General features: G+C 41.6%; 2 protein-coding genes across 2 annotated transcripts in view; one reads left to right on the forward strand and one right to left on the reverse strand.

Annotated features, from left to right (window-relative positions):
* The first annotated feature begins 265 nt into the window (after nt 1-265).
* On the forward strand, nt 266-10,936 carry LOC134515878 (alcohol dehydrogenase class-3). The gene is made up of 9 exons (XM_063335381.1): nt 266-426; nt 3,150-3,251; nt 4,197-4,338; nt 4,937-5,024; nt 5,802-6,021; nt 6,557-6,817; nt 7,576-7,711; nt 8,626-8,764; nt 10,632-10,936. The coding sequence occupies exons 1-9, from the start codon at nt 415-417 to the stop codon at nt 10,654-10,656; spliced, it is 1,125 nt and encodes a 374-aa protein (XP_063191451.1). The 5' UTR covers nt 266-414; the 3' UTR covers nt 10,657-10,936.
* Nucleotides 10,937-11,040: 104 nt separating this feature from the next.
* METAP1 (methionyl aminopeptidase 1) overlaps nt 11,041-16,478 on the reverse strand; it is a 31,215-nt gene continuing 25,777 nt past the window's right edge. The window contains exons 10-11 of the mRNA XM_063335379.1: nt 15,925-15,990; nt 11,041-15,755 (exon numbers count right to left, since the gene is read on the reverse strand). Coding sequence (XP_063191449.1) covers nt 15,595-15,755; nt 15,925-15,990 — 227 coding nt within the window. The 3' untranslated portion in view covers nt 11,041-15,594. The remainder of the gene's footprint in view (nt 15,756-15,924; nt 15,991-16,478) is intronic.

The following is a 16,478-nucleotide window of genomic DNA, read 5'->3' on the forward strand; positions in this document are numbered from 1 at the left end:
CCCAGGACAACGGGTCTGTTCCCTCTCAGGTGGAGCCATGCAAATCTGCCTGCCGGATTGACGAGATTGCGTCGATGGAGCCGCCGAGAAGCCATACCGCCAGGCAGCCCAGCAGATACCGTGAGGGACCAGCCGGACCCCCACCCGCCCCAAGGTCGGCAGGAAGAAAAACGCTGCAAGGGGCTTTTAACCCCGCTGCGGGCGCCCCCGCCCCGCCCTCCCGGCGGGGAACGCGGGAGGGAAGGAGCCACAGACGACCCCAGAGAGCCCGCCATCCCCCCCCCAACGGCTGCGCGACCCCCTGCTCCACACCGCCCCCCGCCCCCGGGGGCGCAGCGCACATGCGCGGCGGCGGAGGGCGGGAGAGGCGGGGGGTGTCGTTTCCTTCCGCCGGGGCAGCGGCAGCCGTGCGCCATGGCCAGCGGGGTGAGGTTCCTTGCGGTGTCTGTGTCTTTCTGTCTTTCTGTGGGATGGCTGCGTGGGAGAGGCCGAGGCGCTGGCCGTGCTGGGCGGACCGGTTGCGGGCCCCCGGTGGTGGGTTCGCTGCCGGGGTCCCGCCGCGGTGCCGGGGTCGGGGGAAGGGGTCGGCCTGGCCTCTCGCTACCCCCATCCTGCGCGTATCGGGGGTGCGGCAGCGATCGGCGCCGTTTTTTAGGCGTGGGAGGCTCCTGCTGGAGCAGCGGGTCCGGGTCTGGAGCCCTCAGCACATGGAGGACGTGGATCTGTTGGAGCGGGTCCAGCGGAGGGCCACGAAAGTGTTCAGGGGGCTGGAGCACCTCTCCTATGGAGACAGGCTGAGAGAGTTGCGGCTGTTCAGCCTGGAGAAGGCTCCAGGAAGACCTTATAGTGGCCTTCCAGTACCTAAAGGGGGCCTACAGGAAAGATGGGGAGGGACTTTTTACAAGGGCATGTAGTGATAGGACGAGGGGTGATGGCTTCAAACTGGAAGAGGGTGGATTTAGATTAGCTATCAGGAAGATATTTTTCACTATGAGGGTGGTGAGACACTGGAACAGGTTGCCCAGGGAAGTTGTGGATGCCCCATCCCTGGAAGTGTTCAAGGCCAGGCTGGATGGGGCTTTGAGCAGCCTGGTCTAGTGGGAGGTGTCCCTGCCCAGGGCAGGGGGTTGGAACTAGGTGGTCTCTATGGTCCCTTCCAACACAAACCATTCTAAGATTTGCAGGATTGGGTATAATCACCCCCTCTGCACGTTTTCTGGATCTGAGGATTCCATTTTTGTGCTTTAACTGTGTGTTAGTCACAGTGGTGGACAACCAAGCAGAAGACCTTGAGCTTGCGTGGTTTCCTATGGGCCGTGGGCAGATGTGAATTCATAAGCTTGAAGGAAGGGAAAGTGGATGGCTTTGCACACAGGGCTGGGAAGGTGTTGGCTCCTCAGTGCACATTCAGTTGCCACAGGGCAGTAAAGAGCCCTCTGCCAGCTGAGGTGGGTGGGTTGGGGGAAATAGCCAAGCACAGTTCACCCTGTAGGAATGGGTACCTATTTTCTGTTACAAAGCTTGAGAGCTTGAGGGTTGGCAGTATTTATTTTAGCAAGTTTAAGCCAAGGTCAACATCTGCAGTTGTGCTCTAACAGGTACAGCGAGGGTGTTAACTGGTTCTGACAAAGTTCAATGCTGTTTATTGTACAACAGAAATATTACAGAGAGTCATAAACTACCGATTACTTTCTCCTGTACACACAGGTGATGAATCAGACGTGGCAAGCTCAACAAGCCGTCTTGGCACTGTTGTTTCTTCCAGGCAGTGAAATTTCAAAACGGCTGGACGACTGTATGTCTGGTTGTGGCAATTTGCATTAATCCCCTTCCAGTGATTCCATGGGAACACCACAGCTAGTTTGAATGCACAAAATGTCATTTTTTTATATCGGTTTATAGTGCATACTGTGAAATGGTTCATATTTCCAACTGTCATAGCAATGGCTTAGACCTTCTTTGCATGGAAGAAAATCAGTGCGAGTCTTCTGGTATAACTGAATTATTCCAAAATACATGGACACTCTTCTGGAGCAGATTGCAAAGGGATCTGTTCCAAAGCAGTCTAGCCTGCAACAGCATTCCTCGTCAGGCTTTATGTAGATAAGGTCTTGAATTCGATTTCACAACTTGTCTGTGTGTCCTGCGGGAAGCTATTGCATATCGTATTAGCTGAAAGATGTTGTGGCTGTCAGAAAGCAAAATTCAGATTATTTGATACCCTGCCCAGTTTATCCTGAAGGACAGAACTTTGTAAAACTGACATCTAAGAGTACTCCAGATGCTTACCCTTGCAGCTCCTGAAGCCACTCGGGATTGCATGGCTATAATGCCTGTTCATTTCCTCGGTCAGTTGCGCATATGTACCTGTTGGTAGGATGGGCTTTACAGATCCACAAATCCCGCTTTTCATCCAGGCTTTGCAGCATTTGGCTTGACAAGTTTCCTGGGATGTATAGGTGTGGTTGCAGAGCAGGATTTGTTACAGCACTGAAAGCGGTGAATGAAGAATTGCTAACAATAATCCACACAGGCTCTGCAGAGGTGTTACTGCACAGTAACTCGCTGACAATAACCGTATAGCAAAATCTCTCTGGTCCCTATGCCTCACTGGAGGGCTTGGCATGTCACCTGCATGCACACGCATCTCCTGGTCAAAATCTTTCTCAGAAGCCATCCTGATAAGGGACAAGTGATTCACTCTTGATGTGGGTCTTGGACCATTACGTGACCTCCAGTTAGCTTTCTGAATTTTTTTAACTTCAAACCCTCTGTGCTCAAGGAATACATCTCAAATGAATGTTGGTCTCTTGTTTTAAAACATCAGTTTTATTATGCAATCTTTCCATTCCTATTGCTCATTTCACTGCAGTATTTGAGTATCTCCTACGCACTCCTGGTTTTATTATATTTTTTTCTCAATAAGAGAATGACATCCAGATTTCAGATCTCGGTTCATTCATTATTATTTAGCTTCCTGAAAGGGGAATGTAGGGCAATTAAGCCTTTGTGTTGAAATTATGAATTTCAGATCTGGAATTCTTTCCAAAAGCCAATACTGTTTCTCTTATTTTCTCACTTGGCTGAACAAGAATTATTTTAAATGGACCATACAACAGATGTCCTCTTTTTTTGTTGTTGTCTTTTAGGTTATTAAGTGCAAGGCTGCTGTTGCCTGGGAGGCAGGTAAACCTCTCTCTCTTGAGGAGGTGGAGGTTGCTCCACCGAAAGCTCATGAAGTTCGTATCAAGGTAATTAAATCAATCATTAGCTGTATGCATTGTATTTTGTGAGACTAAGTATTAAAGCTGAACAGTTTGTTTACCAACAGAGGAAATGTTGAGTGGATAGCATTAGTTCATTAGTATCTCAGCTGGCTTTACAAAGAAGGAAATTATAGTATTTAGATCTTCTATTTGTAAAAAACGCTTTTAGTTTCTACTAGTCTCACTTCACGGTCTGGTCTAAAGATCATGGCTGGTCTTGGGGATCAATTCCAGCTGTTACAGGCTAAGCTCCAAGAAATACCGGAGCTAGGAACACCTTTGATCTTGTTTGAAGGGCAGCAGCTTGTGACCTGTTGCAGCTGTGGAACACGCTGGATTTTACTTCAGTCAGGCCATAATTTACTGGCTGCGGAGCTGTGATTTGTCTCTTGGGTTCCCCATACCCAAGTTTCTCATTTGGTCAGGACTTTCCAGTAGCCCATATTTGCCAAAAAGTAGACATTAAGGTGAAATTTATCCCTGTGGAAAGGGCCTCTGCATGGTGCTTAAGACTTAAACTGGATTTATGCAATACTAAGAGTTCTGTGCGGTCCCTCTGGTCATCTTACCTTTGAGAGATTAACTTCAAATCTGAGAAGCCAGCCTACTTTGAGATGACTTGGAGTACTGATTTTTAGCTTTAAGAAACCAGATGTCATCTTCTACCTGTTTCAACATCAGAATTTAGTTGATGGAAATGAGAAAAGATGTACTATCACGACTTTACTTTTTTAAAGTAAGAAAAAGTGCCTTGGCTTGGCACTCCTGTGCCTTGCCAGGAGTGAAAGTGTGTTGGCCATATTGGAAATGCTACCAGGATTGGCAAATTTGTCCCAGCAATTGTTCTGAAATTCTGACCAAAGGGAAATACTTAGATCTGTGCTGCTATTCTGTTTGTCAACGTGCCTCAGATTATATATTTCTTCACAGATAGTTGCCACTGCTGTCTGCCACACTGATGCCTATACTCTGAGTGGTGCCGATCCTGAAGGATGTTTCCCTGTGATCTTGGGTCACGAAGGAGCAGGAATTGTAGAGAGTGTTGGGGAAGGAGTAACAAAAGTAAAGCCGGGTAAGAAGATATCTTCCTTCCTTCCTTAACAGTGTTACTTTACTATAAGATCAACTGTTAAATTGGGCCCCTGAAATGCTACACCGCGGGAGTTAATATAATGTCTTACTCTGGGGTGTATGCCTGCGTAGATTTCTCTTATCTCTGAGATACATCACATCAATGTGCTCTTGGTTTAATGCTTGAAAGAGCCCAGCATACCCATTTCTTACTTGAAATTGGATCAATATAGTTAGAAGATTGTTGTTTTTTTTCCAAATGATAGTTGTTACCTGTTGGTTTAATTAAAGGGCTTAAAAACGTTTAATCATCTTGTATAGTGTTGATTGGGGGTTGTTTTGTTTTACAGTAACATTCCTGTTTGTTCTGGAATTATGTACTTCTGATCGGCTGTCTGCTCAGACGTGAGAAAAGTGTTTTATCTAGCATTCTCTATAAACAATGCTACTCTAGACTATAAACAATTTTTAATACACAAAGAAGGTTTTAAGGGAACACAAGCTCACATAAAAGCCATGAAAATTGAGGACCTTCAGTTTTTTGCTTATGCCTTGCTTGACTTGATAACTAGCCACAGAATATTCTTTTTTTCTTTTAGGTGACACTGTTATCCCTCTATACATCCCCCAGTGTGGAGAGTGCAAGTTCTGCAAGAATCCTAAAACAAATCTGTGCCAGAAGATAAGGTCTGTACACTTTTTATTTTGACACACAGTGTAGTATTTGTTCAATGTATACCTGTTCTAGTTACCAAAAGTAATTGATAGGAGTTATCTTTGACAAATAAATCTCTTGATGTATCATTTAATGACTGGGAAAGTATGTGTTTTAGGGAGTCAGTTATGTATTACTTTCCATTCTTCCTTAAAATTTATTTTCTTTTTTGCCCTTAAATAAATCTGTTTCTCTGTCTTCATGTATGTGAAGGTGTAAACTGCTAGCTTGGGTCCACAGCTTTGAAAACATACATGCTCTGACTCCATATTTAATCCATACTTAAGGGAAGCACTTCAGAGAATCTAGCTCTTGGGAATCAACACCAAAGCTGTCAAGTGGTACAGAATTATACAGAAAACTTTTTTTCCTTGACGTCTGCTTCTCAGCTAAATTTCCAGCTCCCATTCTGAAAAAGTCTCCCGAACTCAAACAAAAACCCCAGTGATATAATTGACAGGTGCTATTCAAGGGAAGTTCACTGAAGGAAGTGAGGACGAGGGTTACCATGGCACAAGCAGTTAGCATCGGTAGCTAACGAGGTCCGCGTGTTGATAAACTCCATTTCTTTCAGTGCTTCCATGGAGGAATCAACAGCATGAAGTTTTAGGAGTTTAGCATCTAATTTCTTTAACTCATGGGTTTATTGGAATGATTAAAACAATGCTGCAAGCATGCACCTGCATCTCTGTGCTACTTAACGAATACCGCTTAAGACTCTGACTGTACTTTCTTGTCTTTGCCTTCAGAATTACTCAAGGGAAAGGAGTCATGCCTGATGGCACCAGCAGATTCACCTGCAAAGGAAAGCAGATTTACCACTTCATGGGGACTAGCACCTTCTCCGAGTATACTGTGGTGGCTGATATCTCAGTAGCCAAGATAGATGCTGCAGCACCTCTTGATAAAGTGTGCCTGCTGGGTTGCGGCATCTCTACTGGCTACGGGGCTGCTGTTAACACTGCTAAGGTAAAGGCTGTGGTCGCCTCTGGCTTTTCTCTGTAACTATATCTGAGCCAAAGTACACAGACAGGTCAGAGACTAGATTAGGACTGTAAATGTGACGTACCACATTTCTGTTTCTTCATCCTCTTCAACTGATGGAAGTTTAGCTAAGAATTTCTAACATAAAGGCCAGATCAGGTTAGAAGAACCGGATGCCCTTTAGAGGAAATGTAGGTGGAAGATTCTGCATCCCTTTTGATACCAGCTATATATAAATTACTTCTCCAATTCATCTTTATCTTGCTGCGAGTCATTATGATAATTTGAAGCTCAGAGACAGAGCTGATAGTGAGTGTGCATGAGTCTAAGGCAGGTTATGGGAGTGAAGTCTTCAGGCAAAAAGAAAAGCATAGTTTCACCTATCTAAATGATAAAGTTTTGTAGCTGTGTATATTTGCTTCCATGTTTTCTTCACTACAGACTTCTTAACCTGCATTTCCCACTCCCGTGGAAGGATGGATTTTCTCAGTGCTGCTCATGGCTCTTGTCTTATTCCTAGGTGGAACGTGGCTCTACATGCGCTGTCTTTGGTTTAGGAGGAGTTGGGCTGGCAGTTATTATGGGCTGTAAAATAGCAGGAGCATCCCGGATCATTGGCATCGACCTTAACAAGGATAAGTATGCCAAAGCTAAAGAGTTTGGAGCTACAGAGTGCATTAGCCCTCAAGACTTCAAGAAGCCCATACAGGAGGTGCTGGCTGAGATGACTGATGGTGGTGTAGACTACTCATTTGAGTGCATTGGTAACGTTGGAGTCATGGTGAGTGTTTGCGTAACAGTAGTGTGTAGAGGGAGGGGATAGCTAGCTGCAACTTAGTTGTTTAGCTAAATAGCAAAATGAGCTGCTTTCTTGTTACAGAAAACATGCCATACTAATTTATTTATTTGTAAATAGTAATGATAGCTGCTATGACTAAAAAGGCCACTTTACATCCAATCCTAATTACGAAAGCAGATGCCACTTCTTAGGTTGAAAATGCCACTTAAATTTTACAAACTTTTTTCCTTAATGGGAGTTCTTTGAAATTGTGAGTTTTCATATGTTGACAGTTGAAAAATTAACAAAACCCACATAAAATATATTCTACCATGAACAGTAAAATCTCAAGGACCACTCAGTATTGCCCTAATTCGTTAAATAATGAATTTAGCCTTTGGAAATGCAGAAGTATTACTGAATGTAAGGCTAGGTTTTGAGGAATTACAACAGCATTCCTAACTGTCAGCAACGTGGTCTACACTGTATCTGATTACAGTTTATATGAACTCCCAGTGGTAGTTTAGAGTGACTTCTCTGGACGCCAGACGGGTTATCAAAAGAGCTGTGAATCTTTAATAGTATAAGGAGTCTGAACCAATGGGAAACTTACTGTACTTTCCAGTGTATTTATTGTTCCTTAAATACTAATGTGATGATTCATTAACTGGGGGAAAGGGAAAGCAAGTGCAACCTGTGCCAGTCTGGGCAGCACAAACATTAGCAATAAACACTCTGCTTTGTCCTCTCCGTCTGTGAAGAGGGCTGCCTTGGAAGCTTGCCACAAAGGCTGGGGAGTCAGTGTGATAGTTGGAGTAGCTGCCGCTGGTCAGGAGATCTCCACACGGCCATTCCAGCTAGTAACTGGGCGGACATGGAAAGGGACCGCATTTGGAGGTAACTCTCTTTTGGTGTAACTCTCTTTTGGTATGGGGTTAAAAATGATTTACTATGGGTTAAAGGTGGGAAGAACACACCGCCTTGCTTTTGCTTGTGCAAGAAATGTACTACCAACAGGCTATTCATAAATGCTGTGCTGACTTTTAAGATAGACTTTTAAAATCTGATATTCCTACAGACAGGCTACAAATAAACACAATGGTATGATACCTCACATATTTTGAAGAGAGAATATAACTATATGTGCTGTTCAGTACCAAAGGAGTGGTATAGAGGGATTGCTTTATCAGCAAGTGAAGGTTTGGTTCACTTTGGTCCAGTGAAATGACCTAGTCTTTGGGGAGATGGGGATTCACATAAACATGTTTGTGTTGCTTAATCACTAAGCAGATTGTGGGGCTAATGTGGGAATATGCTATAAAGAGCTTTAAAATAAAAAGCAACAAGTGCTTGATACACATTTTCTGCTGTCAAACCAAAAACACGTAGAGACTTTTACAGCTACTGGTAACTCGGGGATTCGGTAATTGCTGAAGTTCATGGAAGTATCCAAATTTGATGTTATTATTACAGTGCCCTTTTTCCAAGTAATACAAAACCAGAGGGTCTGATAGAGATGCCTTGCGTGTGCTTTCCTAGGTGAGAGCTGCTGTTACGTTGAATGCTGAAATACCGAGTAAAAGGATACAAAACTCAGGTGTTCGGATAACGTGTGCTCTTGCCAGACCTAGCTGTCCTCTTGCGTTCCTTACTGCCTGCCTAGAGCAGGAGGGACAAACACGTCACTGATCTCAGTTCCTTTTCATATTTATCACGCAAGTGCCCATGTAAGGGTTGTGTTTTTTCCTTTCTCTCTGTTTTCCAAGGTGGATGGAAAGGGGAAAAACAAATTCGTGCTTTTTGTCTTTCAGGCTGGAAGAGTGTAGACAGTGTACCGAAACTGGTGACTGAGTACATGTCCAAAAAGATCAAGGTTGATGAATTTGTGACTCACACCCTGCCTTTTGACAAAATTAATGAGGCTTTTGAGATGATGCATACAGGGAAGAGGTAACGTTCATAAAATTGAAAGGTGTAGAAGACATTTCTTGAGGAGACACTGTCAAAATATAGGTTCCCCACCCACTGTCATGTTTTAAACAGGGAGGATAAAGGCTGACATATACCACACACGTTTTTCTGAGATAAACAAATACACTTTTTCCAAGCTTCTAGGCATGTGCCAAAACACAGTCAAAGAGTAAAAAGCCAGCGACAATGTAAAAGGGAAATTACAGAAGTATGTAAAGGTGATAAAGGGGACAGGTCAGTTTTAGGTTTCCAACATTGCTGAAGTATTCTTCCTCAGAAAATGAAATGTAAAGAGACTAAAGGAGCATTCACATTAATACATTTTTACAAGTCATTAAGCTCTTAGTCTATTTTAATTAAATAATAGATTCAGTATATTTTCAGACTATTTAGGATAGATTGCCAGCACTCAATCATTTGGAATGATTTTTTGATACATTTTAAATTATTTTTTTCTCTAGTTTGAAGTGGGGTAGAACATTCATATGACGGGTTTGTACTTACCGTAGAGCAGTTTCTGCCTTCATTAAGATAAATGGCAGTTTGGACTGCTCATACTGCAGACTTAGGCCATAGCTATATTAAACTTCTAGTGAGGCCCAATTCCAATGCATAGTGAAGTGACCCTACTTGCTGGTAAAAACCCTGCTGGATGTGCAATGAGCCTTGCTGCCCTTATAGCATTATTCTTTGCAAGTAGTGATCAACTTGCAAAAGCAGTGCAAAAAGTAGGGTGTTCTTACCAGAGGATATATTGGGTGATCCTTGTAAAGCCCTGCACAGATACGGGCACAGATGTGCTTGAGGGGAAAATGGGGACCAGCATGGGGATACTGCGGCACAGAACTTGTATCTGCAGGTTAAAATCTAATGCAGGAAGGATTAGACAGTTTTAGCCTGAGGTGTGTTAAAGTTTCTCCTGCTGTGTCTTTGCAAGAACAGGTCTCTCTCAGAGTTTTAATGAGATGCTCTGTAATTTGTTGGAAATTCAGGGACTTAATGAGATAGCTACCAGTGCCTCTAAGAGCAGAAACCAGCTTATTAGCAGTCTAGGTCACGTACTTTTTAAGAACGTGTTTTGAATGAAGGGAAGAATCAGCAGGTGAACAAGAGAAAGAATTAGAGAGCTGTTTCTAGTGAAAAATAAAATCTTTTCCTGCATATTTGCACTAATGCAGGAAACTGTTTATCCAGATTTAGGTTCATCTGCAAATGGATAAATAGTTACCAGCATTATCTCAAGAAACCAGCATGGTCTTTGTATTTGATCTCAATCCATATTGATGTATATAACTTTCTCAAAAGTAATAACTTTATCTGCTTTATCTCGTATGTATTCCTGTCTTGGATAAGTCAGTTAACAGTAACTGCGTTTGTACTTTTTGCAATTGGAAACGCTGCATCTATGCAAATTTCACTCATCAGCTGATCCACTTTTCCAAACTTCTGTATCATTTCAGTGCATTATTCCTACATGAGCATGTCCTATGAAGCTAATAATGAAAGTTACTTGAAATTCTCCAAGCAGCCAAAAGAGGGAATGCCTGTAAACATTAATGTTGTTCCTGATCAGTATTCTTGGCTACCTGCTGAAAACTGATGCTCACATAGTTTGAAAAAGCTTCCAGTTTGAGTATATCTTACTGGAGGAGAGACTAAAAAAACCAAAGATAACAAACATTACTAACCCATTTAAACTAGGATCTTTAATAAATATTATAGGCATAAGCATAACTCCATTCTTACAAGAGACAGAAGTTGCAGTATGCCTCAGCAATGAAAGGGAGGGGAGAGAAGGGGAGAAAATGGACTTACAACTAACTGTCTTTTTCTCTTCCATTTTAAGCATTCGAACTGTCCTAAAGCTTTAGAGCCAAATGTGGACCTTCCAGTTGGCCAGCAACATGATCACTGTCCTTTTATAATGGAATTTCTGATAGAGAGTAGAATCAAGCAAATGAAAACTCACTGGGACTAGCAAGGTGATGTATTTTAGGGTGAGCATTCTGAATATTAAAACCAAAAAATCAGTAACCACTGAATAGTGTTATATAATTAGCACTGGTTGTGGAACGTCTATTTCTCTACTTGTTCTTCAAATTCAATAGTGCCTAACTCAATTAATCTACTTAATAAAAGCTTATTTCTAAACATGGTGTTGGAATTATTGAGCATTAAGAATGTGTCTATGATTGCTGTGTCTTACTGTTTTTCTCTAGTGATTGTACAGTATGTGCATACATGACAGAGGAAGAGCATTCCTCAGAGTCAGTAGTAAATGATGTGGGATTCATTACAGTAGGCAGTTTGCTCAGCACAGCTGGATTGAGAAGCAGCACTGATGTGCTGTAACTGTACTGAAAGAGTGGCAAGAACTCCCAACAGCTGTCAAGCTTCTTGAGGCTTTTCTAGGACTACAAAGGCTGTACCATCCAGCTTTACCTTGAAGCCAACTGTGGAGGAGAATGTGGTTGGATGACCTCAGTGTCCAGGTGTACCCATGTTCACTTGAGAAGTCCATATTCTGCCTTATTTCCTATTTGGCTCATTGTAGTAGCTGCAGGCGGGCCTGTTATAAAGATGATAGCATTGACTACCCTAGTCACTTGCCCTAGGTGGAGTCCTTCAGTAGCACTGTTTTGCCATTTCCTTAAACTTACTGGCAAGTGAAGCGGCCTTTGCAGCCAACACAGCAAAAATCAAACAGGGTGGGATTGTTACCTCTTATTTAGTCAGAGATCATGCCATTGAAGCAGGGAATATTACTATTAAAGCAACAGTCTGCTTGAGGGGTGCCGGGGAACAACAGTGAAGAGCATTGTGCGATGAAGGCTTCAGGGTTTTGTGGGGTCGGTTTGTTTGTTGGAAGGGGAGGGGTTAAGTCTCAATTTTGCATTTCTTAAGTATAACTGAAGTGCTCTGACTGGATAAAATTTCTTTGAATTGAAAGCTGGAAGCAGTGCCACAGGTCCAGAGAAACAGCAGAAAACAGGCTGCAAAGCAGAGGCAGAAAGCCTACCCAGTTAAAGAAGAGTTATATACAGAACGAGTCAGTGATTTTCAGTGAACCAGCGACACTAATTGAGACAGAAGTTTCATGTTTTAAGTGAGCCTGATCAAAACAACTGTTAGAGAGAACACTGAATGCAAACAGTAATTTTATTAGAAGAAATTCCCTCTCACCACTAACAACCTTACCCCAAGACACTGCTATACAGCTGGGAAAATCGTATCTTTTCCGTTTGTCATTGGAAAGATATCCCTAGAACATTCTGAAAATAGTTGAGGTAGCTGCATTTCTAACTTCATTTCAGACAGAGTAAACAACAAAGTTAACTACTAAAATGTCATAAGAATTCAATTTTGAGCATCGGTAAGAAATAAAAAGTTAATTTGTACCAGGAAAGTTAGCTCTCCAACACAGCAGTGAAGTACCTTGTAGCTCCAGAAACGCTGGCTGAACGTTAGAGAATTCCAGTAGAAGAACTTGCTGTCAAGCTGTTCCAACGAGAGTATTCTATAACTACAAGATGGTATCAATAGAATATTAGCTCAACATCTTAGCAAAACTACCCCCCCAACTGGATCTAACAGATTTAAAGTATTTATACTATAACAGTTGTTCCTCTAGACTGCACAGACTAGATCAAGACCGTACAATTATGTTGTCTGCATTATATTATTACTTTAAAGAATCTGCATCTTAGAGTGTTTGTGAAAAGCTAGTCTCGTAATACCAGGGTAAATCAAAACCAAAGACATTTAGTGATGCCAGAGCAGTCAGGTCAAAGACTTACAGCTTCTTCCCAGCCTGAAGAATTGAGACACCCTAGCCATTACTTTGTCCTGCAAAGCAGTGGATGGAATGGGGCGTGTTTGAAGTGGTCTCTTTGAAGTTGCTCAGCTAACAAAGGGACTCAGAAACACAAGAGCTTGTACCCCATTTTTGGTGATCAAGATACTGTATTGAACTGTACCATCTTGGCAACTGTAAGGACTTCAGTGGACAAAAAGTTTCCACCAAATGACCGCATGTGAAATGCGCGTGTACTCTGCTTGCTGTCATGTAAAAAGATGCAGCTTGTCCCGCCTCTCCTCATGCTGTTACTTTTATTCAACATTAGCTATCAAATCTTCTCTCCTTAAATATTAACGTAAATTTGCAGAAACAGCATGATGAGTTTCCATGCTCCCTTATATGATAGTAAAGGAAAAATACTTTGAGATAGTTTCAGAACTAATTGCAGGATAATTTTTAGCAAAGTGTATACAATTTCTAGAAATTTCATTAGAAAGTAGATTTAAGTCAGTGGGGTTTTTTGTTTGGGTTTTTTATTTATTTTTTTTAAGTGGATAGCAACTTCTGTAAGAATCAAAAATAGATAATTTCCCAAACCCGGTCAGCACAAGTCTAATATGTCATTTTCAAGCAGTTACAGCTAGACAGGTGAAAAAATAGCCTTTCACAATATTTTTATTAAGTTTTGTGCTATCTCATGTTGAAAGAACTGATGTAGATGCTGACTAAGCCTTTCACCTGTTCAAAAGTACTGTAGTAGTATGAACTCAATATAAACATGCTGTGATTTCAATTTATAGGCAGAAATGCATAGCATCGTAGATTACCCATATTAAAAACGTGCAGTGTTAATTTGGTTGTATTGATGCAAAGACAAAGAGGTATTCAAGTGGCACGTGTGTAGGTTCAAGGGTGATTTTAACTGGTTGCATGCATCAACCAGTAAGGCTTGCAGTAGCGCAAGCAAACCTGGATATAATTCAGAATGCTATGCTGGTTCTGGATCACAAAAATAAATGTTATTTCTGTTAAAAGCAGCTGCAACTTTTATTTTATAGACCAAAAATGAAGCCCCCACCCCCCCCATCATACACACACATATAGAAAAGGCAAGACCGTTGTAACCATTCAAGTGAATGATACGGTGGGCAAACCTCCAGGACAGTCATCTCCTCAATACATTACATCTCATTCAACACAGGTAATTCCACTCAAGTACTACAGTCTGTTTTGTTAAAATCTATACACACTCACGCACGCACACGCACTCTATATGCATCATTTCAGGTCACTTTACTGCATAATTAAAAATAATAAAGGTAATGAAAACATCGCAATGATACTCTTACAGCAACAGAGGTCTGAGGCACTCAGGGCAGAGAAGACTTTCTGGCAAATTTGGTATTTGGTAGTACACAGGAGTCCAGTTCTATGAAGCACTAACCCCTTTTCCCCCACCTAAATTCTGCAGTGCTAAAGGGAGACAAGGACGTGCAGTACCTCATATGCTTGGGTCTAATGTGGCAACAAATTCACCAGACACCTTGTAAAAGGTGTATTTTATACCCATGATTGTTATGATTTAATGTCTGCATTCATTTAAGTATTTCTTGCATTACAGTGGTGCAAGACTAAGTCTGCAATGGGGTCTGAAAAATTTTTCGTTACAATTCAGAAGAAAAAAATAAATTTCCTCAGCAGAGACACCAAAGATGATGGAAAGGAAGTGAGCATGGGAAAAGAAAGGGTAGAGCGAAGAGAGACTTAATCAATCCACACTCATTAACGTGACAGTTTCCAGCTCATCATGACCCATTAACAGAAATAAAGGGGTATATATACTAACATTGCCCGCTCTATACCCAGTCTAAGGAAAAAAACCATCAGTTTTCATAGCTGCCCCCCTAAGACTTTCCAAAAGCATGAAACACTTAACTGAGGGGGTAAAAAAATGACCTGTTTAAAAATTGCCAAAAGAAAATGAATACAGCATTGAAGGTGTTTCATTTTCTCACACTCAGACTTATTTTGAGATATATACTCATTTCACTGCAAGTCTTGCAAATCCAATCCCCCACAGCTACAGTGGATGTACCTTTAAAAAACGCCCCACACTTCACACGTGCAGGGATCCCACAAATCAAGGGATCTTTTTGGTTGTTTCATTCCTTTACCTAAGCAAAGCTCCACTAAGCTTTTGGAGCAGGAGACTGCCTGCAAATACTGCTTCACTGAGAAGCAGCTTATTCCAGGGAGCTGCTTATAAGATGGAATTTATTGATTTTCCCTGTTAGGAAGCCCATACTATCAAATCTCCAGCAAGAGAAACAAGTCCTGCCATTAACACAGCGTGTCACCTACAGTCAGAATCACCACAGAAGCCACCAGCAGAGAGGCGGGGACAGAATTAAAGGTAAGGGTAGCCTATTCTTGGCAACATGCATGTCTTTCTCCCTTCTGCCCCCTTCTCAAACTGATAAACAAACAAGGCCCAGCCCATTAGAACAGTAACTGCAGAAGCAGGAGCAAGTCTTTGGAACTAGAAATGCTTAAAATCTCAGGTGCCACTCACATACCAAGAGTTGACAGGGCACACTGAAGTGGTGAAAAAAAAAAAAAAAAAACCCAAAACACCCACACCTGGATCCCAAAATATCAAGTCCCAGTGGGAAAAGTTACCCACAATTTTCTAGCGAATATCATGGCAGCAACAGAAGCGATCGTGGGTCTAATTGGAAGAAAGGTGCTAAAGAGATAACTGAAGAAAAAAGAAAAATATAGCATGAGTGCTGTAGGTAGGAGGAAAGCAGGAAATTCTTTAAATTCTTCTCTGCTTTTCCAGACATTGGGTCAGGTTCTTCAAGATATTCCTCTTATCTACAATCACTGAGAACAAAGTAAATGATGAAATCTCTCTATTCTGTACTCTTAAAAAAAATGCATAGTAGAGAGACAAAAAAAAACCCCAAAACATATGTATTGTTCAGATCCATGTGCTCAGTCTAGACTATCACTGGGACATGAAATGGGGACGAATACTATCCAGCCGCCGGGTCAAGATCTCACAGCCTGTATCGGTGACCAAAAGTGTGTGTTCAAACTGGGCAGATCGCTTTCCATCTCTTGTTACCGCAGTCCAACCGTCAGGCCATGTTTCATCTTGCCAACCACCTAAAAAGATAAATGATAACTTTTTGACTGTTTTTAAGTAACAGATATCAGTTTCCCAATGAGAAATGAAAAAATCTATCAACTATACAGAAAAGAACCAGCATCCTATTCCATCGCTACTTAATAGTAAACAAGAGTTACCACTTTACTCTATTGCTAAATTGCTCACCTTCACAGATCATTGGTTCAATTGTAAATACGTGACCAGGCTTCATAACTCCAACTGCCTTATTTTCTGCAATAAAATAAACACTCAAATTAGAAAAAGCGATCCCATCTAAATAAATGAATGAATCCTTGTCCTAGAAGAATACAGCAGGAATACTGTAAATTCAGGAAAGCCTTTCAGAGATGACTCGTTCACTTGTCCATTTTTAATTCTCATTAAGATTTTCCTTAGTTCTTTCCTTCTCCCCTTCCTCTAACACTGCAATATTTATTCAAGGAGCTTAAAATTAATTGCTAGTTTCTCTCCAACAACTGGAGTTCAACTCCAGTTCTATAAAAACACTGAACAAATGTAATACAGGAATTTCTGCAGACTTCTGTGATGAAAAACATAATTTAAAAAAAAAAAAAAATCAATAAAACTAAGAAGCACTTAAGATATTCAGAGAAGGCTTGAAACCTCTTAATTTGTTTCCACTGAACCATTGGCTCAAATAAATTGTCAAAATATGACAGCAGTTAAGTAATCCTGTGATTGCATTTATGAAAGACACG

The sequence above is a fragment of the Chroicocephalus ridibundus genome, chromosome 5 (genome assembly GCF_963924245.1).
Source record: "Chroicocephalus ridibundus chromosome 5, bChrRid1.1, whole genome shotgun sequence".
NCBI classification, from domain to species: domain Eukaryota; kingdom Metazoa; phylum Chordata; class Aves; order Charadriiformes; family Laridae; genus Chroicocephalus; species Chroicocephalus ridibundus.